General features: G+C 48.6%; 2 protein-coding genes across 4 annotated transcripts in view; one reads left to right on the forward strand and one right to left on the reverse strand.

Annotated features, from left to right (window-relative positions):
• Window positions 1-2,517, reverse strand: part of Dusp27 (dual specificity phosphatase 27, atypical) — a 30,681-nt gene extending 28,164 nt beyond the window's left edge. The window contains exons 1-2 of one of the 2 annotated variants that reach the window (XM_031388260.1): window positions 2,396-2,517; window positions 1,662-1,791 (exon numbers count right to left, since the gene is read on the reverse strand). In XM_031388260.1, coding sequence (XP_031244120.1) covers window positions 1,662-1,771 — 110 coding nt within the window. In that variant the 5' untranslated portion in view covers window positions 1,772-1,791; window positions 2,396-2,517. Of the gene's footprint in view, window positions 1-1,661; window positions 1,796-2,395 lie in introns of both variants that reach the window. The other variant, XM_031388270.1, reaches the window with a different exon arrangement.
• Window positions 2,518-4,908: 2,391 nt separating this feature from the next.
• The window catches only part of Gpa33 (glycoprotein A33), a 35,638-nt gene continuing 20,378 nt past the window's right edge, over window positions 4,909-20,168 (forward strand). For both annotated transcript variants that reach the window (XM_031342326.1, XM_031342334.1), the window contains exon 1: window positions 4,909-5,289. In XM_031342326.1, the coding sequence (XP_031198186.1) occupies window positions 5,247-5,289 (43 nt within the window). In that variant the 5' untranslated portion in view covers window positions 4,909-5,246. The remainder of the gene's footprint in view (window positions 5,290-20,168) is intronic.

Raw genomic sequence — 20,168 nt, forward strand, 5'->3', positions numbered from 1 at the left:
TAAAGCAGTAGGACACTGACTAAGACAGGAATTGTGGAAGAGTACAACGCCATCTTTTGGGGGGGGTTGGTTTTTCAAGACAGGGTTTCTCTGTATAGCCCTGGCTGTCCTGGAACTCACTCTGTAGACCAGGCTGGCCTTGAACTCAGAAATCCACCTGCCTCTGCCTCCCAAGTGCTGGGATTAAAGGCATGTGCCAACACCATCTTAAATCTCTAACTTTGATAGCTTTTCTAGACGCTATCACGTGATGTTGAACTTTAAAGGTGAAATCTCTAAGTTCCATCCGGGCTGAGTGCCTGACCCATGCGTGACAAGTTCATGGGGCTTAGACCTCCCCAAAGCTCATAGTTTATTTTAATGAGCTGCCTTCCTTCACCAGAGAGCTTTGAACACTAAGAAGCAGAAGCCAGTGAGGGAGACTCCAGGAGAACTCAGGAACACTGGGATCAAGAAGGGCCATAGATGCTTAGAAGTCAAGGTTCTGAGGGCAAGGGCTGTAGCTCAGTTGTAGAGAGAAAACCAGAATGTTCTAAGGCTCTGATTCAGTTTCCCATCAGGTGAGAAATGGGGGAGCAAAGGGAGAGTTCCCTGAGATAACTTAGTTGGGCTTCTCTTTTGATTGACAGGAAGACAGACATAGGCTTAAGACCTTAGTAACTCTTCCCATCATTTGTCGACAGAACTACTATAGAATGGAAGCAGATTTCTGTTCTCAGTCATGGCAGAAGAAAGCAGGCATATCTGCATTTCTTTTTTTCTTCTTCTTATGAGACAGGGTTTCTCCTGTAACCCTGGCTATCCTGAAATCAGGCCAGCCTCAAACTCAGAGACCCACCTCCCTCTGCCTCCCAAGTGATGGGATAAAAGACATGTGGCACCACACTCGGGTTCTTTTTCTTTGATTTTAAAATTGCATGTGTTTATTTCTGTGTGGTAGGAAACGGGTGTGCTATAGATCGTGTGCAGAGACCAGAGGACAGCTTGCAAGAGTCGGTTGGTTCTGTCCTTCCACTATGGGGATAATGGGGATCAAACTCAGGTGGCCTGTCTTGGCTACAAGCGTCTTTACCCAGTGAATCATCCCTATAGCCCAATGGCATTTCTTTAGTCCCACATATTTTCTTTAAAATTCATACAGATTTGTCAACCCACATCACCCTAAATCATCAGTGCTCTTTAATGGAACAGAAATGACTTGTCCCAGAGTACTGGAAGATGTGGTTTTCTCCCATTGGCATCCGGCCCCTTCCTCCAGGAATTGGTTCTACCCCTTGGAAATCAGCACCTCCATTGTGTATGCAAAATAATTTTAGTACCAGGGCCTTGGCCCTTGGTTCCTTCTTCATCTCTCCTCTTACACTTTCTGGCATCTCAACCCCTTATCCAGCCCTGGTCCTGGTGAATCAAGCACATCCTGTAGGTTGACCTGCCAAATTCCTAGTTCCAGGTTCAGGCCAGCAGCAGCACCTCCCAGAAGCCTTTGATCTTCCCCCGTATGCTTGTTACCCTCCCCTCCCCCACCCCAGCCCACAGCACCACACACTCTGGAGACACCAGTGTCCAGCCCTCACCACCATGCCTCAATCCACCATCATGGGGAAATAGAGCCCAGGATCATGCTGATTGGCATGTATGACACTCAGCAGTGGCTCACTTACTGGCTTGGGGAGGGACTCCGGAGGTAGCGGGCCTGTACGGCTCTCACGTCAGCTTCATCCTCCTCGTTTGGAACTACCTGCTCCTCCTCTGTGTCTCCACCGGTAGCCATGACAGCCTGTCAGCCTCTGTCTGCCTGGCAGGAAGAGGTCGTTTAGGGAATCGGATTCCATAGGCTTTGTAGTGGGGGAGGGGGCCGTGTCACCCATGTCACCTTGGTGGGCTGAGAATGGGGAGGGTATAGCATGCTAATACCCGGGTGGGTAAAGGACCCATATAGGGAAACCAATAAGATGGAGCCCAGCTGTCATTAGCAGGACACCATGAGGTGACCCAATATGTAAGAAGTGACATCTTGACTCCTTTCCTTTATAGTAGCAGGGAGGCAGGGAGGAAGGCCACAGTTTATCTTAATTGTGGTGCAGAAGGTTTGTGAAAGATGGCGGGATCTGCAGATTAAAAAGGACATTTGAAGACCTCCCCCACTTCCAACTACACTAATGTACACACCTTTTATCTTACTGGAAGGGACAACAGGCCCCCTTCAGTGATATTTATTGACGCTGTGTCAGTCGGGGCCTTGGGCGGAGGAGCCACCCCATAGCCTATTAAGGCAGAAGAAGTCCCTGATGGCTAGCCCCAGCTATGGCTGTGGCCTGACACTCAGGGAAGACTGCCACCCACTTGAGTCTAAGTCTCAGCTCACCACAGAAGACTTGAGGGGACAAACACTCACCTCGGGCTGGTGTGTCCTCACTAGGGGGCCAAGGACCCCAGGAAAATGACCAGAAGTTCCAGCTAGAGGTGGGGTGGGGGGTGGACCAAGCTTTCTCCGTTCTGGTGTGCTTCTGCTCTGAGGGACAGCTGCTAACAAGAAACCTTAGCCAGTCTCTAAATTTAGCCACTGGCCCCACAGGATGGCAGCTCTCTGGGAGGAAGGAATGCAGGCTCCACTTAACCCCTTCCCTTCTGGCTGATTCCCAGACACTCATGTTTAGTTGTGGGTTTAGTTTAGGCCCACGCCGTGGACGGAAGGACCTAACGAACACCGTCTCCTCCCGCAGGAGGCTGCCTCTTCGAAGCACTTTCTGAGAATACTCCAAATCGGCACACTTGGAACAGACTTCACTTTACCTCCTAGCATCTTGGGAGAGGCCTAGGAAAGGAAAAGAGCAATTATACGGAACAGGCTGGCCCTCAGCCAGGCATCGGGAGGGCACCCTGGTTTGCTTAAAGAGAAGTCATGGCTTGCCACCAGCCTGACATTTTTAACTGAAATGTCTGCGGACCATATGGTGGGCGAATTGTACCTCCCCTTCATATCTCTGCTTTGGCATTCACGGCCCTGGTAATGGCCAGTTGCAACTAGAGACTAACATAAAAATTCAGAAGACTTGGTTAACACCAAAGAACTCATGACCCACCCTATGATGGAACTCAGGACGTTCTGCCACCATCCCCGCAGCCCTCAGCTATCCACAGTTCACCCTCTCATCCTCACTGTCCTGAGAGTTCATGCATTCTTCCATCTACCCGCCTGCCTCCGTGCTTCCGGTGGCTTCCAGTTCACCCTTTCCACATGGTGACCCCTCCATCACCCATACATCTCTCCATCTGCCTCCACGTTTGTAAATGTTTCCTAGCTACCTCCTAGGCACCAGGCACTGTACCTGACGAAGTTAGTCAGACTCGTAGCCCCAAGTATCCTGTCGTCCTAGCTAGATGGAACCGTGCCCAGAGTAGTAGCATCAGAGATTGGCTGGATGAATGAATGAGCTCACAGTTTATTAGGAAGCATGAGACAGAGACTAAATATAGCTGAAGTGTAAGAGTAGAGTTTCTGCTCTAGAAGAGACTCAGAGCCCTGCACTGAATCACGGGAAGGAGCGAGTTCTGAGCTGCGAAGCCAGGGAAGGCTTCGTGGGAGAAATGATGTATGAGCAAGCCTTTAAAGGATAAGTTGGATGAAATATAACCGGCACAGTAGTGGGGCGGGGCTGCAGAGAACACAGTACACAGGAAAGCACACACACATTCTGCGGCAGAAAGAAGGAGCTGCAGCCGGCTAGATGTCCGAGTACAGTCAGAGCAGAGGTTACATACTCCAGAAGATAACTCTTAAAGGGGAGGGGACGTTGAAGAATGAATCCTACCACACCTTAAAGGACAATTTAAGGAGCAGGTAGATGTCTGTTCATTTCTTAAGGTCTGCCGAGTCAGCAATAGAGCCAGAGTAAAGACCCAGCCATCAGAAGGTCCGTCCTGAGAAAAATAATCTGACAACGGTGTCCAGAAATGTCAGAACTGGAAAATTATCATATAGAGTAAGAGAATGCTAGACCGTGGCTAAGCAAAGTGTAACAAATAGAAAGCAATCATTTTGTAAGTCAACTAAACCTGGTAGCCAAAAAAAGATTGCTGCAAGAAATTTACACAGGGGATTTGTAATACAAGAGAGCACCCAGGAAAGCATTGGTAAGTAATCACTTTATCATAAGTGAGTTTCCCAGGAACACAAAGACCCTCTAGAAATCAGGAAACCCACGACCAATAAATATGTAGAAATATGAACAAACTTGGAAGAGGTAAGACCCAGTGTAATATTATTTATTTCCTATTAAACAGAACCAGGCAGTGTTGTATGTATGAATGCAAAATAACTCTAGGACATTTTATTAAATGAAAAATATTTAAATGACATATCATTTGTACATATTCTATGTATAGAGTACCTGCGGCAGAGCCTAATCAGATAGCCCTCCTGGAGAACTATTTCCTATAGATAGCCCTGGCTGTACTGGAACTCACTCTGCAGACCAGGCTGACCTCAAACTCACAGAGATCTGCCTGTCTCTGCCTCGTGAGTGCTGGGATAAAAGGTTGGCTATGGTTCATCTCTTAAATCTGAAGGTAGCAAACATCAATTGTTTGGGACTGTGAAGTTTCAGGGCTTCTAGAATACAACTTCGGTGTTAGAAATTGAGACAGGAGAGCTGAGACATACCATCGTCTTGATTTCTTGTGTGTTAGCTACTTTCCCAGTCCGAGTACCAACTCTAAACTCAGGAATTTCCTGTGTCCTCCACGGCCACATTTCTGTCCCAGTGTGGGTGTCAGAGAAGAGAGGAAGGGCAGAGAAAAAGACAATGCTGGTCTTAATGTGCCTCGGCAAATGTGGGCAACACCCTGCTTTTACTAGCTTTTACTTGAGATTGATCCCTTTTTATTACACGACACCAACATCCCATCAGTTACGAGAGGTCCACACCTTCTGACAAGTACCGGACTTTGCACTCCTGCCGAAGAGGGAGAAGGCAGGAAGATGGCTGGCTCCAGGAAGGAAGACTTTTGGTGGGGCCTTTCACAGAGTAGGTGGGGCAGGCGCCTCACCCCATAGGTGAGTTCACCTGCCAGTCTGTTGCCTGGGTGGGGCATGTGGGCCCAGTCTGGCACAGGTGAACCGGTGGAGGGTCACAGGAACTACAGGCTGAACCAGGCCAGAGGCCGTAGCTTTAACCGGACAGCCCAGACCTGTCCAGTGCCCTGCCAGTTCCAGACTGGGTTTGTGTCAGAAAAGGAGCCAGACCATGTTGGGGAAGGCCGGACCGGTGGTGTGGATGCTCTGTGCAAGTGAGTAAGCCCCTCTCCTGCCAGCCCTGGGGAATGGGCGTGGTGTATGACCACTGAAGGAGGGTGGGGTAGGACCACTGTCCTACTGTCCCTCACCTCCGCTGGTCCCAGCAGTGCTGTGTCCCACTGAGCAGAGCTATAGATTCTATTCTTTGGAGGGGCAGTTTTCAGGCCTCTTCCTAAATCAAAATGGTTCTTATCTCCATTAGCTCCTAAACAACCCCCAGCCCGTTGCTGGAAGGAGAAACTCAAAGGGTCAGACACAGTATTTGAAATCATCACTGTGTTCTCAAAAAAGCCAGGGTGTGAACAGAGATAGATTTACTACCTAGGACAGTGGTTCTCAACCTTCCTAATGCGCGGAGCTTTTAATATAGTTCCACATGTCCTGGTGACCCCCCAACCATAAAACTGCCATTGCTGTCTCACGACTGCAAATTTGCTACTGTTATGACTCATAATGTAAATATCTGTGTTTTTCAACGATCTTAGATGATCCCTGTGAAAAGGTCATTCCATTTCCAAGGGGTCGCGACCCACAGGTTGAGAAACATTGATCTAGTTTTTTTTTTTTTTTGGTTTTTCGAGACAGGGTTTCTCTCTGTAACCCCGGCTGTCCTGGTACTCACTATGTAGACCAGGCTGGCCTCGAACTCGGAAATCCGCCTGCCTCCGCCTCCCAAGTGCTAGGATTAAAGGCGTGCGCCACCACCGCCCGGCTTAGTTTTTTTTTTTAATGGTGAAAACTTCACCCTAATCTAAACTTATTATTATTATTTTACTTTTTTAAAAAAGATTTATTTATTAGTATATGTAACTACACCGTAGCTGTCTTCAGACACACCAGAAAAGGGCATCAGATCTTATTTCGGATGGTTGTGAGCCACCATGTGGTTGCTGGGATTTGAGCTCAGGACCTTTGGAAGAGCAGTCAGTCTCTTAACCGCTGAGCCATCTCTCCAGCCCCCCCTATTTTACTTTTTATTGGATATTTCTTTTATTTACATTTCAAATATTTCTGTCTCCTTAAAACTAGGAAAAGACCCTAACCCTGTTAGCACCTGTGTCACCCACAGGAAACCCTTTAAAGAGGGAGAGACTTCCTCAATATCCTGCATAGAGCCACACGAGCTGGAAAGCACGCTCCCGAGGGCCAGTGCTCCCTACCTGGCCCGCTGTGAGCACCGACATCTCTGAAAGGGAGCACCCCTCCGTCCCGCTCCCATATCAGCACCCGATGGGTTTGTGGCTGAATTGAAACTAAGCACTAAATAGCAAAGCAGTTGTGTGGAGATGGGCAGCGTGCATGAGGGTGTCTGCACACCCAGAGACGGGGAGGCTGAGAGAAGGAGTTTAGTTCAGAGACCCGAGTCCAGTGTCTTTGTCCAGCAGCTTGCTTCCAGGATCTGCGAACCACAGGGAGGAAGTGAGAGCCAAGTTAGACGCTCAGGAACCCCAAGGAGCCTGGGAAGCAGATCCCGGGGGCTCTGGTTAGCACTCTGTTTAATATACCCTGGCAAACCCAGAACCACCTAGGCCCCAACCCAGGCCAGTTCCTCCAGGTCTCTGGGCTTCCTCTCCTGCCTGTCTCTGAACCTTGGCTTTGGAGGGAAGGACAACCTGCTAGGCAGGACAACTGCTTGATCATTTCAAGGCTTTGAGGGCGAGTTAATCATCCTAGCAGGTTCAAGTTCTATGGGCAGGTCCATTTTCCTGAGGCAGACGCCCCTGTCCCCTTATCATCAGCCAAGATGGCCTGTCTACTCACTCCTTCATCTACTCAGCTCCTCACGGGGCACAAGTATTGTGTGGGTGCCCAAGGGATTCTGGGAAGTCTGGATTGGTCAGCCTCAGCCTTCATACGTGAAGGGAGGATGCTTGCCTCAGGAGAGGGAGGCTGGAAGGACATGACTACCCTTCCCTACTCAGCTCAGGGATTCTCTGACCCTCTCCTGAGCCAGGACTTTTCTCCATGCACATGGATGCACACACGCACGCGCTTGACTTGCACTCGAACACGTGCACACACATGCACATGCACAAGCGCATGCACACAGACACCAGTATAAAACCCTGTGGTCTGCAGCCTGGTGCTAACACATGTATGCAGAAAAGAAGTAATACTGGCTCAGGGAAATACCAAGAACCGGGAACACGGTCACTTGCCCAGCTTAGAATGAGAAATGTCCTTAATTCTGAACTGCCTGGAGCGGGCTGGTGGCTTTCTCCTGGAGTGTGAGGCATGTGACCTCTGGGTGAACCCAGCCAACAGAACTAGTGGGGGCTGGGAGCTAGGGATGTGTGTGTGTGTGTGTGTGTGTGTGTGTGTGTGTGTGTGTCCTGACACGCTGATAAAGTATGTCTTCTACCCTCAGCCCTTTCCCCGCTCCCCTGCCAGCTCTGCTCAGAACAGCATGCCTACCCATCTTTCCTCCGTGACTACCTGCTCTAAGAGGAAGGGTTGGAGTGCTGGGGCAGAGGAAACCACTCTGCCAAGCCGTGGCTTTGTCATTGCCAATCCCAGGTACCATCACAGAACAAACCGAAAAGTCTCTGGGCAGTGCTCTCTCCTGGCCCTCAAGGGTAGGCATCATGTTCTGCTCTGTGTGAGGGGAGCCTAGGCAGGAACCACAGAAGGTCCCCTTCCCTACCGACTGTGCCCATCGTAGATTGTGCTGATGTCTGCGAGTGAGACACTGAGCTGATGAGGTAACCCAGGCTCACTGAACTTTGGGGAAGTAGAAGGTAATATATAAGGTTATATGGAGGTGGTATAAACTGGCACCTTAGGAGTTTTTTTTTTTCAGATTTATTTACTTTAATGCATATGAATGTTTTTGCTAGCATGCATGTATGTGTACCACAGGCATGCCTGTTGGCTCCCTGGAACTGGGGCAGCGAATGGCTGTGAGCCACCACATGAGTGCTGGGAATCTAACTTGGGTCCTCTGCAAGAGGGACAAGTGCTCTTAACCTCAGAGGCATCCACCCAGCCCCAGAATTGTTTTTAATGCTAAACGAGGCTGAGACAATGACTCAGTGGATCAGAGTGCTTGCTCCGGAGACTAGAGGACATGAGTTCAAATCCTCAGTACCCACATTAAAAAAAAGAGTTGGGATAGCTATGCATGCCAGAACTCCAGCCCTGAGGAGCAGAGACATGCAGAAGGTAATGGGCAGCCAGCCTGGCTGAGACAGGGGGCTTCAGATTCAGTTACATGATTCCAAAAGGTGAAGTCAAGAGAGATGGAGAAGACATTTAATATCCTCCTTTGGCCTCTACATCTGTGTAAACACACACACACACACACACACACACACACACAACTAAAGTTAGTCTGCTTTCATCATGATAGAGTAATTGACAAGACACATCAGGCAGATGCCCCGCCCACTTTCATGCTCTCACGCTGAGGACCTCTAACTGGAGCATGGGCACATACATTCCTTCACCTCCTGAGAGCTCCGTGCTGAGGTCTGTAAAACCCAGAGGCTAATTTACAATGCATCCAATGCCCACTGTACCTGTCTGTCCCAGAGTTTCTACAGGCAAAGATCTTAGAACTGAGCCCTGTGTGGAACACTCAGTGGATGGTGGTATTATTGTTGCTATTATTAGAGTGAGCAAATGCAGACACTAGAATTCAATGACACACTAGTGACCCATCATCTAACAGCTCTGATCTGACCAAAATGAGCCAGGAAATGACACTGAAGTCATTGGGGACAAGTCCCAGTTATCACCCAAACAGTTATCACCCAACATGAGCCTGCCTGCTCCCCTCAAAGGCTACTAGAAAATCCCTCCAGTTTATACACAAAATCAAGGCTCTTCCAGTCAAGAAAAATTTCAGCCACTAGATCTCCTGAAAGATGAAGAGATGTGTAAAAAGGATTCCATCAGGAAAGATCCAGAGGGAGAGTCCATGATCAGTTCTGCCAGGAGCCAAGACCTGACAGTATAAAAATACAGGCATGAACATTGTGCATGTGTGTGCACACACACAAACAGACACTGACATACACAGACACACACAGAGACACACCCACACAGACAAACAGATAAACACATATGTACCCAGATATCCCCCCACAGACAGACAGACACACAAACACAGAGACATACAGAGATGCATACATATATACCACACAGCTACACCCACACATACAACACACACACACACACACACACACACACACACACCACAGCCACACACAGCCACCCACTCTCACATACATACATCATGCTGACACATACACAGACACACTCAAGACACACACATGAACACACAGACAAACACACAATACAGGCACACTCAGATATACCCCACACTCATACAGATACACCCCACACAAGCACACCAACACACACAGACCCACATACAGACCACATAAACAGTCACACACATCACACACACACAGACACACATAAAGACACACACAGACATACACACTGACAAAGACACACACACACACAGAGACCACACAGACAGACAGACAGACAGACACAGACAGACAGATGCGTGTGTGTGCGCACACACACACACACACACACACCCTTTTCTTTGTTGCTTCTATGCTAAATTAGAAAAATATTGGTTTTCATAGAGAAATAAAGGAATCTACCATTGCAAAGTGTCACACTAGGTAAGAAAAAAAAATCTCTTTTTTTTTCCTCCTCTTTCTCTCTCTCCCCAGACATTAGAAGCTTTCAGTAAACTCCCTGGTGCTGGGCCACAATGGGATTTGGGGATTTAAGTCTGTTTTCAAGCTGCTGGTCTGTTAAGGTTGTTCTCTAGGGCTGTCATCAGCAGACACAGTCCCCAGCAGGGTGAGCTTTCCTACAAGTGCTGCTCACCACTTGCCCCTCTGAAGTTGGCTTCACAGGCTGGGAACTCCCAGGTGTCTGCTCTGTGGGAGCTCAGAGTCTAAGCTCTATACAGTTCCCTGACCCAGGCTGGCCAGTGAGAGGGCAGAGTCTCAGGTGAGGATATCTATCTGATAACGGTCAAATCCGAAAGTGTCCTCCTTGTGCCCAGGAACTCTCGACTTCAAGAAGACACGCTTGGGCCAGAGCCAGCGTAGTGAAGTACAAGCCGAATCCTGTCCTCCCTGCTCAGGGCCCTGGGTAGAATCCGTAAGGTCCACCTCCCACCTGATGCCTGGACATCACCTGCTAGCACAAGGCAGAAGCCAACGCTCCCAGATAAAGTGCAATGCTGCCTGTCAGAGATGCACCTGGAATTACAACATCCCAGCTAGCATCAGTCTCAGCCCCAGAGGGGAAACAGTGTGAGGACTGACCCACCTAAGAGGGATGTGTTCCAAGGTGGAGCATGGCAGGCTAATGGCCATCCACCCTGCTCATTTGTATCCACTAGGTTCCTTCCTATTTCCTGAATCAGATTCCAGATAAACAGACTGTGTGTTTCTCTGTTGAAAAATCACCCGCATGGTCTGAGAAGTAGCTTGGGCTTACACTTTCACAGTGCAGTGTGACTGGTACCTTTCATCAATGCCCTCAGACCCTGAGTGTGAATTTATTCAGTTTCCCATCATCTGGCGTCATCCCTGAGAGCTGCTGTCTAGTCCCTGGTTGGGTGTCTTGACTCAGGGAAGCCAGCTGCCTGCATTCTTGCACTCCAATGTGCACACGGGGAACCTGGGACCTTATCCGATGCATACTGATGGAAGGTCAAGGGTTGGATATGGAGTTCTGTGTTTCTAACAATCTCCCAGGTGAGGGTTAGGTAGGAAGTTGTTCAGGGACTGCAGTCTGAGACATGAAATCTTTCAGATCCCAGCTCAGGGCTCCATGAAAGCCAGTTGGGATGTTTATTATGATGTTGCTCACGGGAAAGCCAGTGACCCTGGCCCTGTGCATGCCTGTACCTTGGCAGTATGCTTTCCTGGTAATCTCTCTCTCTCCTCCCTAAGAGGATGAAGATGTGGCCCAAGGCACATGCTCTCCTCCTTTCCATGGGGGTCTTGGCCCTCTCAAGCATCTATAGCCTCATCCTCCTCTACCCCTCTGTTGTCAGGGTTCCCTACACCCAGTTCTTCCATCACCCATCTGTGAATATATCTGCACCAACAGCTTTCTCTGTTCTTCACCCCTAGCTAACCTCAAAACTCCAAAATGCCTGTCTTCAGCCCTGCTTCTCTACAAGCTAGAGTCCCATAAGACCAATAGGCAACTTTCCAACTCATTTATCTCTAAAGACTTCCACCTCACAGGCTACAGCCCACCTCACAGGCTACAGCCCAACTCACATGGGGGGCCTTCTAGCCTAAGTCCTCAATGACCTCTCTGTGCCAATATCTGATGCTCTGTCCATCTAGGAACAGAAGGCAGAGCCCTAGCAGTGATCTACTACATTTTTCTATTGCAATGTTAAAAAGCCATCTCAAATTTACCGCTTAATCAAAATGACAATGCTAATATTCCGTTTGCTCACAGATCTGGAGTTGAGAGGGGTCTTAGCAAACTCTGCGATGTGCAGCTTAGCTGGGGTGGCTGTGCTGGGGGGTGGAAAACCTCTTCTTGTGGTGGTACCATCTGCAGCAGGCAATCTGGTGCTGGCTCTGGCTTTGTGCTCCCCATGGCCTTCCACAGTCTGCAGCCTTAGCGTCCTCCAAACTTTAGTGGGAGGCCAAGAGCAAACACCTAGAGCCAGAAAGTGGGAGTGCCCAGCCCTCAAAGGGAGCCCACAGGAAATCTGCTGCGTTCAGCTGTTCAGAGAGTCATAGGCTGTAACCTAAGGGAGGACATAGGAGGAAGGAGGGAGGAGGGAGGAGGGAGGAGCCCTATTTTTTTGTTGTTGTTGTTGCTGTGTATCCTGGGCTGACCTGGAACATTGATCTCTAGGCCTCCATCTCTCTGTCCCCAAATGCTATGGAATCATAGATAGGTGCTACCACCCCTGGGAAATAGTTTTCTTTTTCATTTTCTCCAGTCACCTGCCCTCCCCATGCCTCCTCCCTCCCCCCTTTCTCTTTTTCTCCCCCCTCCCCTTTCTCTTTCTTTTGTGGTTATGGAGGGCCTTGTGAATGCTAACAAGTGTTCTACCACTGAGCTACACCTTCAGCCAAACCTTGAGTTTTTCTTTTTCTCTTTTGGTTTTTCCAGACAAGGTTTCAATATGTAATCCACAACCATCCTGGAATTCGCTCTGTAGATCAGGCTGGCCTCGAACTTAAGAGATCTGTCTGCCTCTCAAGTGCTGGGATTAAGGGGTGTTTGCCACTCTTGCCACACCTCAAACCTTGATTCTTGATGAGAACAGTTTCAAAGAGTGGTGGGCCTATCATAACTTGCCAAGTCACCGTTGATGGCCCCCACTTTCTTACCTAAAGCCAGGTCAGCCCTCTGTGCTGATGAACCTGTCTTCCACCATGGCTTGACTCCATTCAATTTGCTTGACTTCTTTTGAACTCTGTTGTCATGGCCTCTTAGGCTTGGGCTCAACTCACGCTTATGTCAGTGGTGTGACCCTAGAGTTGCTTTATAGGGAGGTACTGGTGGGGTGGCCATAGGTCATCTGGCAGAAAGGATGCCAAGTAGCAGGCTTGTCCGAAGCTGCCTTCATAGACCTGGAATTCTATTGTCGATTAGCCTTTGTGTTTTATCTGGTGTGTGTGTGTGTGTGTGTGTGTGTCCCTTTGGTCCTGTTGCTACACCCTGCCCGTTTCTCTGACCCTTACCCACTTCCCACAGATCCCCTCTTCCGTTTCTTTTTCTTGATGCTGTGTATCCTCTGGCCCCTGCCGAGGATCTTGTTGCCCGCTGTTCCTGAGGCGCTTCCTCCGTTCTCTCACCCTGTGGTATGTGTGGGGGGAGGGGGCACTTGTGACCATGGTGGTTTCACATTTGCTCTGAGATTATTTATTTATTGCCATCTGACTCACCCAGAGGACTGAACTCTGAGAGAGCAGAACTGTGCCACCATGGGCTTCCCACCACTGGCCAGGAGCCTGGAGCCCTGCTGGGTGGTGCTAATGCACCAACGCCTGCCCTCTTGCCTCTTTCCAGGCAACGAGCCTGCTAGCCTTCACTCAAGCTGTCTCCCATTGGCAACACTTAACTCTGCTCTCTGCTGTCTTCTCCCTGCCTCCGGGGCCAGGCTCCCAGCTCCCTCTGTCCTCAGAGCAGCCTCCTGCCCAGGGCACCAACTACTACCTTCCTTCTGAGATGCTCCCTGTTTGCCACCCACTGACCTTCGGGCCACTTCCTTGTCTTCTGCGCTGGTGAGTCAGTCATACCACAGACATCTGACGCGGGCAGGCACAGACACGATTTTAGACAGACACTTCCGGTTAGGACAGTCACCCAGTGCCTTGGAGAAGTACAAAGTCCGGCTTGGTGCCCCAAAGCTCACTGCCCTTCACTTGCCCACCAGCTTAATAATACGTGCCCTGCGAGGGAGTAGGGAACACACCGTGAATGAGCTTTATCCTCTACGTCGCGATCCGGTCCGGTCCGGAGTTCCTGCTCCTTCCCAAGATGCTCTACTTCCTCTGGTCTCTCCTCTGTCTTCAGTCTCTTCCTTTATAGAAGCCCATTTTCTGTAACCTGTAGGCTTTCTAAGCCTCTCCATCCTGTCTGGTGGGGACTAGGGAAACCTCCTCCAGAGGCTTTGTCTGGTTTCAGCTCCCTCGTTATACTGTGCCAGGCAAGCTCTGGAACACAGTAGGTTGCCCCTGAACATAGGTTGCCTGCGCTGCCTCCATATCTTGGCTTTCCAGTTGGAACAGTGTGGCTGCCCATTGTGTGTGTGTGTGTGTGTGTGTGTGTGTGTGTGTGTGTGTGTGTGTGTGTGTGTGTGGTCCCCCATTACTTAGATGAATGAACCCGGAGGCAAATCCTTAAGTTGCCTCTTGACACCCAAAGTCCAAAGACAGCTGTTATTGATGCTGTCTTTCTGGTTTGTTGCCTTTTAGAATTCACCCTGTGTCTGTGGTCATGCGGGATTGTGGGTTGTGTAGACACAACCCCTGCCCCCTGCCTCTTTTCCTTATGCACACAAATTCAACACAGTGAATAGCATCCCTCGAGGGCTATATCCAATTTCACCTCTTCAATAAGCTTTCCCATTAAAATCCTTTTCCTGATCCCCCCATCTCTCTCTCCCCACCCTCACTCCTAATACTCTATTAGGCTCCATTAGGGTACTGGTTGACAGTGACATCTACCTACTTCTTATTAGGGATTATGTCATAAGCCACTCAATCAACCAAGCCCTAATTAGTACCCAGCCAAGAAGCAGGCCTCTTGGGCATTGAGCCAGTGAGTGGCACTTACTAGAATAGTCTGAAACACGGGGTCCTCTCAGAGAACCCCAGCTGGTAAAAGAAGGAGCCTACACACAGAGACTCATGTCATCATGCAGATTATACTCAGAGAGGTAGACCAACAAGGACTGGCTGTGGATGCGGGGGCGGGGCCGAGGGCCTCCAGAGAATGTAGGCTACAGACAAACCCTGTGAGTTCTGCTGGGCCTGACACAGGTCTAGGGTTTTAAAGAAATGTATTGAGTTGACCTGGAATTTATAGGTTCCTAAAGATCTATGTTGACCCAACAGTTCAGCAAGTGTGGATAGATTTCTAAAAAAAAATGACAAAACCTACTCTCTGTGGCTTTGGCTTCTCCATTCCTTGTCCCAAGCTGAGCACTGGGCTGCTCTACCTGCCCATGGGAATTGCCTCCTCCTCCTTAGAGACACGCTCATTCTCCTCACCAGAAAGTGTCGGCCTGGCCCAGGCTGGGTCCCTTCTGGCCTTCGGCATCTCCTCCCTAAGCCAGAATACGTGGTTTGTCTGAGCAAATGGATTTTTCTAAGTGGCCACGTTGCTGCCTGTTTCCCCAGGGCTCCCATAATGTGCTGTGTGCGCCTCAGGCATCCAGCTCACGGAAAGCATTTCATTATCTTCCTGGGATGTATTATTTTCCGTTTCACTCTCAGGAGACAGCTTGTTATCTTCTTAACAAACCTTAATTATTTACAAGCAATCATTGAGGCCTCAAGCTGGGTCTCCACACCCTAGCTCCTCAGGGGGCTTAAATGACCTCTCTCATTACCACTTAGGGCTTCTTGCTGGCCTGGCTTCCCATCCTTGGGAGGGGCTCCCTGGGTCCTTTATTTTATATCCAAGCAGTTTCTTTCCCTTTAAATAGATGCCTTTTTTTTATTTCTATTAATATCCATTTAAAAAATCCCAAATGGTAGCATGAATTTCCAGTCATGTGCTTAGCTTCTTTTTATTTTTATTTTCGAGACAGGGTTTCTCTGTATAGCCCCGGCTGTCCTGGAACTCATTCTGTAGACCAGGCTGGCCTCCAACTCAGAAATCTGCCTGCCTCTGCCTCCCAAGTGCTGGGATTAAAGGCGTGCGCCACCACCGCCCAGCTGTGCTTAGTATTTTGTAGTGCTAGGGATCCTGCCCTGGCCTGTGACTTTTTGCATGGTGGCAAGGTCTACCGCTGAGGTGTGTCCCCCTAGTCTCATGTGGGGACACTTTCTAATAACTCAGGGATAGGTCCTCCACTAAGTGTCTTGAGTTACCAACCCACCCTTCTTGTGTGAAAGTTATCTCTGACTCTGCCGGGCTGTCAAAGAACACCTTCCAGAGTTTTGCTGGAGCCTTGGAGATCTGAAGTAAAGACAATCCAAGGCAGTGGAGAATTCTTACAGTTCTTGCTAACTCCAGGCTGTTCTGGCAGCCTTCCTGGGTACGTCCTGAGAACTGGCAGGTACTCACTCACCACTCACCTGTAGCACGGGACACAAAAAAGCAACATCTGCTTCAGAGACTTCAAACTCTGGCTGTTTTCAAACTTTTCCCACAAGCTGCTACGACACAGGAAGATTTTTGAAATTTCCCCCTGGCAGATAAAAACACTCCTCCCCCCTGTCAATCTGGATGTCCCCAGGGGTTAACACATCACTGTATTATTAGTTCTAAAACCCAAGAACGGCTGTGTTAGTCAGTCTCTGTCAGTGTAAAAAGCTGAAAATAAAAAAGACCTACTTAAATAGAGGAAAGATTTATTTTGGTTCAAGATTTTTAATCTACTGCCTCTGGGCTTAAAATAAGACAGCGTATCATTGTGGGTGCTCACTGTACAGCGAAGTGGTTGACCTCAGGTTAGATGACAGGATGGAGGAAGGAGGAAAGGGAAGGAGGAAGAGGGGAAACAGGACAAGAGGGACAAGCTGTCGTCTCCAGAAACATGGCCTCAAGGACACACTCTCCCACCTTCAACATTTCCTACCACCTCCCAGTAGCCATCAAATTATGACCCTATTAATAAAGTAATCAGTCCACCAATGAGGTCAGCGCCCTCCTGTCCAACACCTTCCGCAAGGTCTCACCTCTGAACACGGCTGCCTTGGACACCAAGCTTTCAATGTGGGAGCTTATGGGGGCTGTTTCAAATCTCATCCATAAGAGCAGCTTTCTGAATCGGAGAGGAGCTTTCCTTGGGCTCTGAGGGGAAGGCAGGCAGACGAGTGAGGAGGGGAGGGAGGAAACTTCTGGAAGCAGGAATTGTGAGGAACTGGGGCTTTGTGGGAATTGCAAGGGTGATATTAATGTCAAGGAGGGGGTTGGAGGCTTCTAGAAATGACTTCTTTCCTTCTATTCTAGTCTGAGGGTTAGATGTCTCACCTACCTTTTTTGTTTAATCCCTCAGTGGGGGTACAAAGACCCACAAAGATGATGGAATGAAGAACCAATAAGCATAAGATCAACAGGAAGGAGAGAAAGGGACAGGATTTATTAAGTTATGGTGAAGCCAGTCAGGTGTTTTATTGCTGTTAGGTCAGGAGGGGAGAACTCTGAGGGTATCAGCAGAAAGGACTGAAGCTGGTTAGGGTGATGCCCAGGGTAACGTAAAGTCCCAAAACACAGGGGACCATCACACCCAGAATCATGAAACATGTAAGCATGCCCCAGGGCACACAGTCAGACTTTTAAAACCCCTCTCAGATTTACAGCTAACATGCAAATTGCTCTAAGCACCAGTCAAAGGGTTTTCCTTCTTCTTCGTCTTTGCGAGCCTCCCTTCATTTCTATCTCTTTCCTTATAATTCTATTAGCACGCAATGATTTTAACTCACTGTTAGAATGATTGCTAAAATTGATCCATTCTTTGGCTTCAGTCATTAGTGATTACTCCTGCTTTCTGTCGGCTAACTTGTGATGGTGGGTGGTTGTCTCTCATGATTAACTTCTAGCCAAGATGCATCTCGACAGCAGAATAGGAGATGACAAAGTACAAGTGGCTCAACAAGGAAAAAGGTAAATAATGGTAGCCATCACTCAGGGAGCTCTGATTATGAGTTGGCAGCCATTAAACAAAGGACACATTGCTTCCTCGTCACTTAACGCTCACAAGACCTACTTTTCAACTGAGGGCTCTGGCACCGGCGGCTTCGGCTTCAGTAAACCACTTGGGGTTTCACACTGGGTGGATGAAGGAATTCTAACTGAGGCATTATTACAATAAGACATTTGAAACCTGTGCATTTAAGCCACCTGCTGCTTCCTAGAATGGATGCATCTAGTTGTGTTGTGGGAACAGAAGTGAATGGACAGGGGATAATCACAGGGGTATTTCTGACTTTTAAAAAAAAGGGGGAGTTGGGAGTGGAAAGGGGCAGGTAGGAGGAATGTTTTTGTCTTGCTGGGAAGGGGATGCACAGAGTTCCTGATCTAGCCAGAGCAGCCCATTCTGATGGCCCGGCTTAACTTCTGATAAGGATGTGGAATATCTACTACAGAGGTATACAGTGTTCTCCAACAGCAGGTTTGGTTCTCAGGCACTCTCCAGGCCTAGTTCTTCTCCTATAAAAGTCGCAATTTTGTTTCTCTTCTGCTGGGAAATGGTCTACTTGGAGTTTGATTAAAAGGATTGCGAGGTGGCAGAGAGATGGCTTAGCTGTTAAGAGTGCTGTCTGCTCTCCTGAAGGACTTGAGTTCAAGTCCTACCATCCACATAGGGTGGCTCACAATGGCTCTGTAACTCTAGCTCCAGGGGATCCCACACCTATTCTCACATCTGTGGGTATGTATTCGTGCGCACAGTACCCCTGTGACACATAGAAGAACTAAGTGCATGTGCGAGCCTTGTCTATGTCCACAAACCCTATCCCAGTAAGAAGGAGGCTCCATGCATTTTTATCTTGCCTTGGTAGACACAAATGTTCAATATTTGACCATGAACTGAAAAAAGGATTTAAGAGTTTCCATTTACAAGGAAAGGGGTGGAAGAAATGGATTCTGCTGACAGTCGGTACTAACACCATCCCTGCCATCTCTGGCCCAGCAGGCAGTGTGATCCTTTTGCGCTGACCATTGGGTAGATGCTCTGTACTGTCAACTATGGCTTCGTAGAATACATTGCTTAAACCCCTCCGAGGTACATGTTAAGGCATGTGAAGACTGAACCTCAATTTTGTCGTCTGAAAACTAGGGATAATGTCAACAAGAGAATGGGAGTGAAAGAAAAAAGACCTGCGCCATTGAGTTGTAGTTAATGTAATGTAAGACTGGTAGGGATTGGGAATTACTGCGTGTTGGCTTGTTCTTCTTTCCCTGATAAGTGAGTGGGCAGCTGAATTCTATAGGATTGGCTCAATGAGTTGGTTCTCTTTGATTTGGTGGGGAGAACTGATTGATAAGCTGGACTGTGCGCTATCTGGATTCTACCAGTGGCAGCCGTTCTAACAGGCCACTCACGTATAAGACAAGAAAGAATCCTTATTCAGGCCACGGAGAGGCCTGAGAATGGTCACCTTGAGGATAAGGCTCCGGGGGAAATGGGTCCGGGCAAGAGGTGAGGTGAAGATCAATGGTAGTTGCCATGACTACTACTCAGCACCCAGAGAACAGCATATCATCGTGCTCTCTGAACCAGATGTAAGCCACAGCTGGGACGCAGTGGATAGAATCAGAGGCCTTTTCCAGAAACCCGCCTCCTGGTGAAGGATACCTTAATAATGACAATGAATGTGTTTTCTGATAAATGAAATGGGTGGAGAGGCTTCTGGTGACATGGAGGAGCATTTGGTGGGCCATGGCCATGAAGGGAACAACCCAGGAGCAGGCTTCAGATGCCCAGAAAGACAGTGTTTGGGACTGCAGAGTGACATCTGGCACTGGGACACTAGTGTCCCCTAATCCAACTATGCCAGGAATTTACAAATGCCAAGGAGAAGGCTGGCTTTCCGAAGCTTATTTATTTATTTTTTACTTCCCTCCTCTAGTACCTATTTCTCTGATTTCACCTAGAAGCCCTAGAAGCTCTTGTCACCCAGACCCCTTGTTGGGCAGTGTCCACTCTGTAAAGGCAGTTGGCTCTCACTGCGCACCAAAGTATGAATAGGAATTTGTTCCTGGGAATTTGCATTTCCAAAAGAACCTTGTGTTCTTGTTTTATTTCTGTTACTCTAACCAATTCTGACAAAAAGCCACAAAGGAAGGGTTATAGTGCCAAGTACATCCCATCATTTTGGAGAAGTCAAGGCAGGACTCAAGCCACTAGTCACATCATCAGCATTCATGAGCTAAGAGAGAGTAAATGTGTTCTCACTTGCTTGTACAGCCTACCGCCTCTGCTTTTACACAGTTCAAGGCTCCCCAGCCTAGGGAATGGTGTCGCTCACAATGGACTTGGTCCTCCTACCTCAATGAACAATCAAGACAGTTCCTCACAGATATACCACAGTCAACATGGGTGTAGATAATTTTTCAATGATGACTCTTCCCCCGTGATTCTAGGTTATGCCAAATTGACAGTGAAAACTAACCAGCACACCTGGTTAATCTGACTGAGACCCATGTTTCGCAGTGGTGGCTTCAGAGCTAGGCGATGGAA

This window comes from Mastomys coucha, unplaced genomic scaffold, assembly GCF_008632895.1.
Source record: "Mastomys coucha isolate ucsf_1 unplaced genomic scaffold, UCSF_Mcou_1 pScaffold1, whole genome shotgun sequence".
NCBI lineage: Eukaryota > Metazoa > Chordata > Mammalia > Rodentia > Muridae > Mastomys > Mastomys coucha.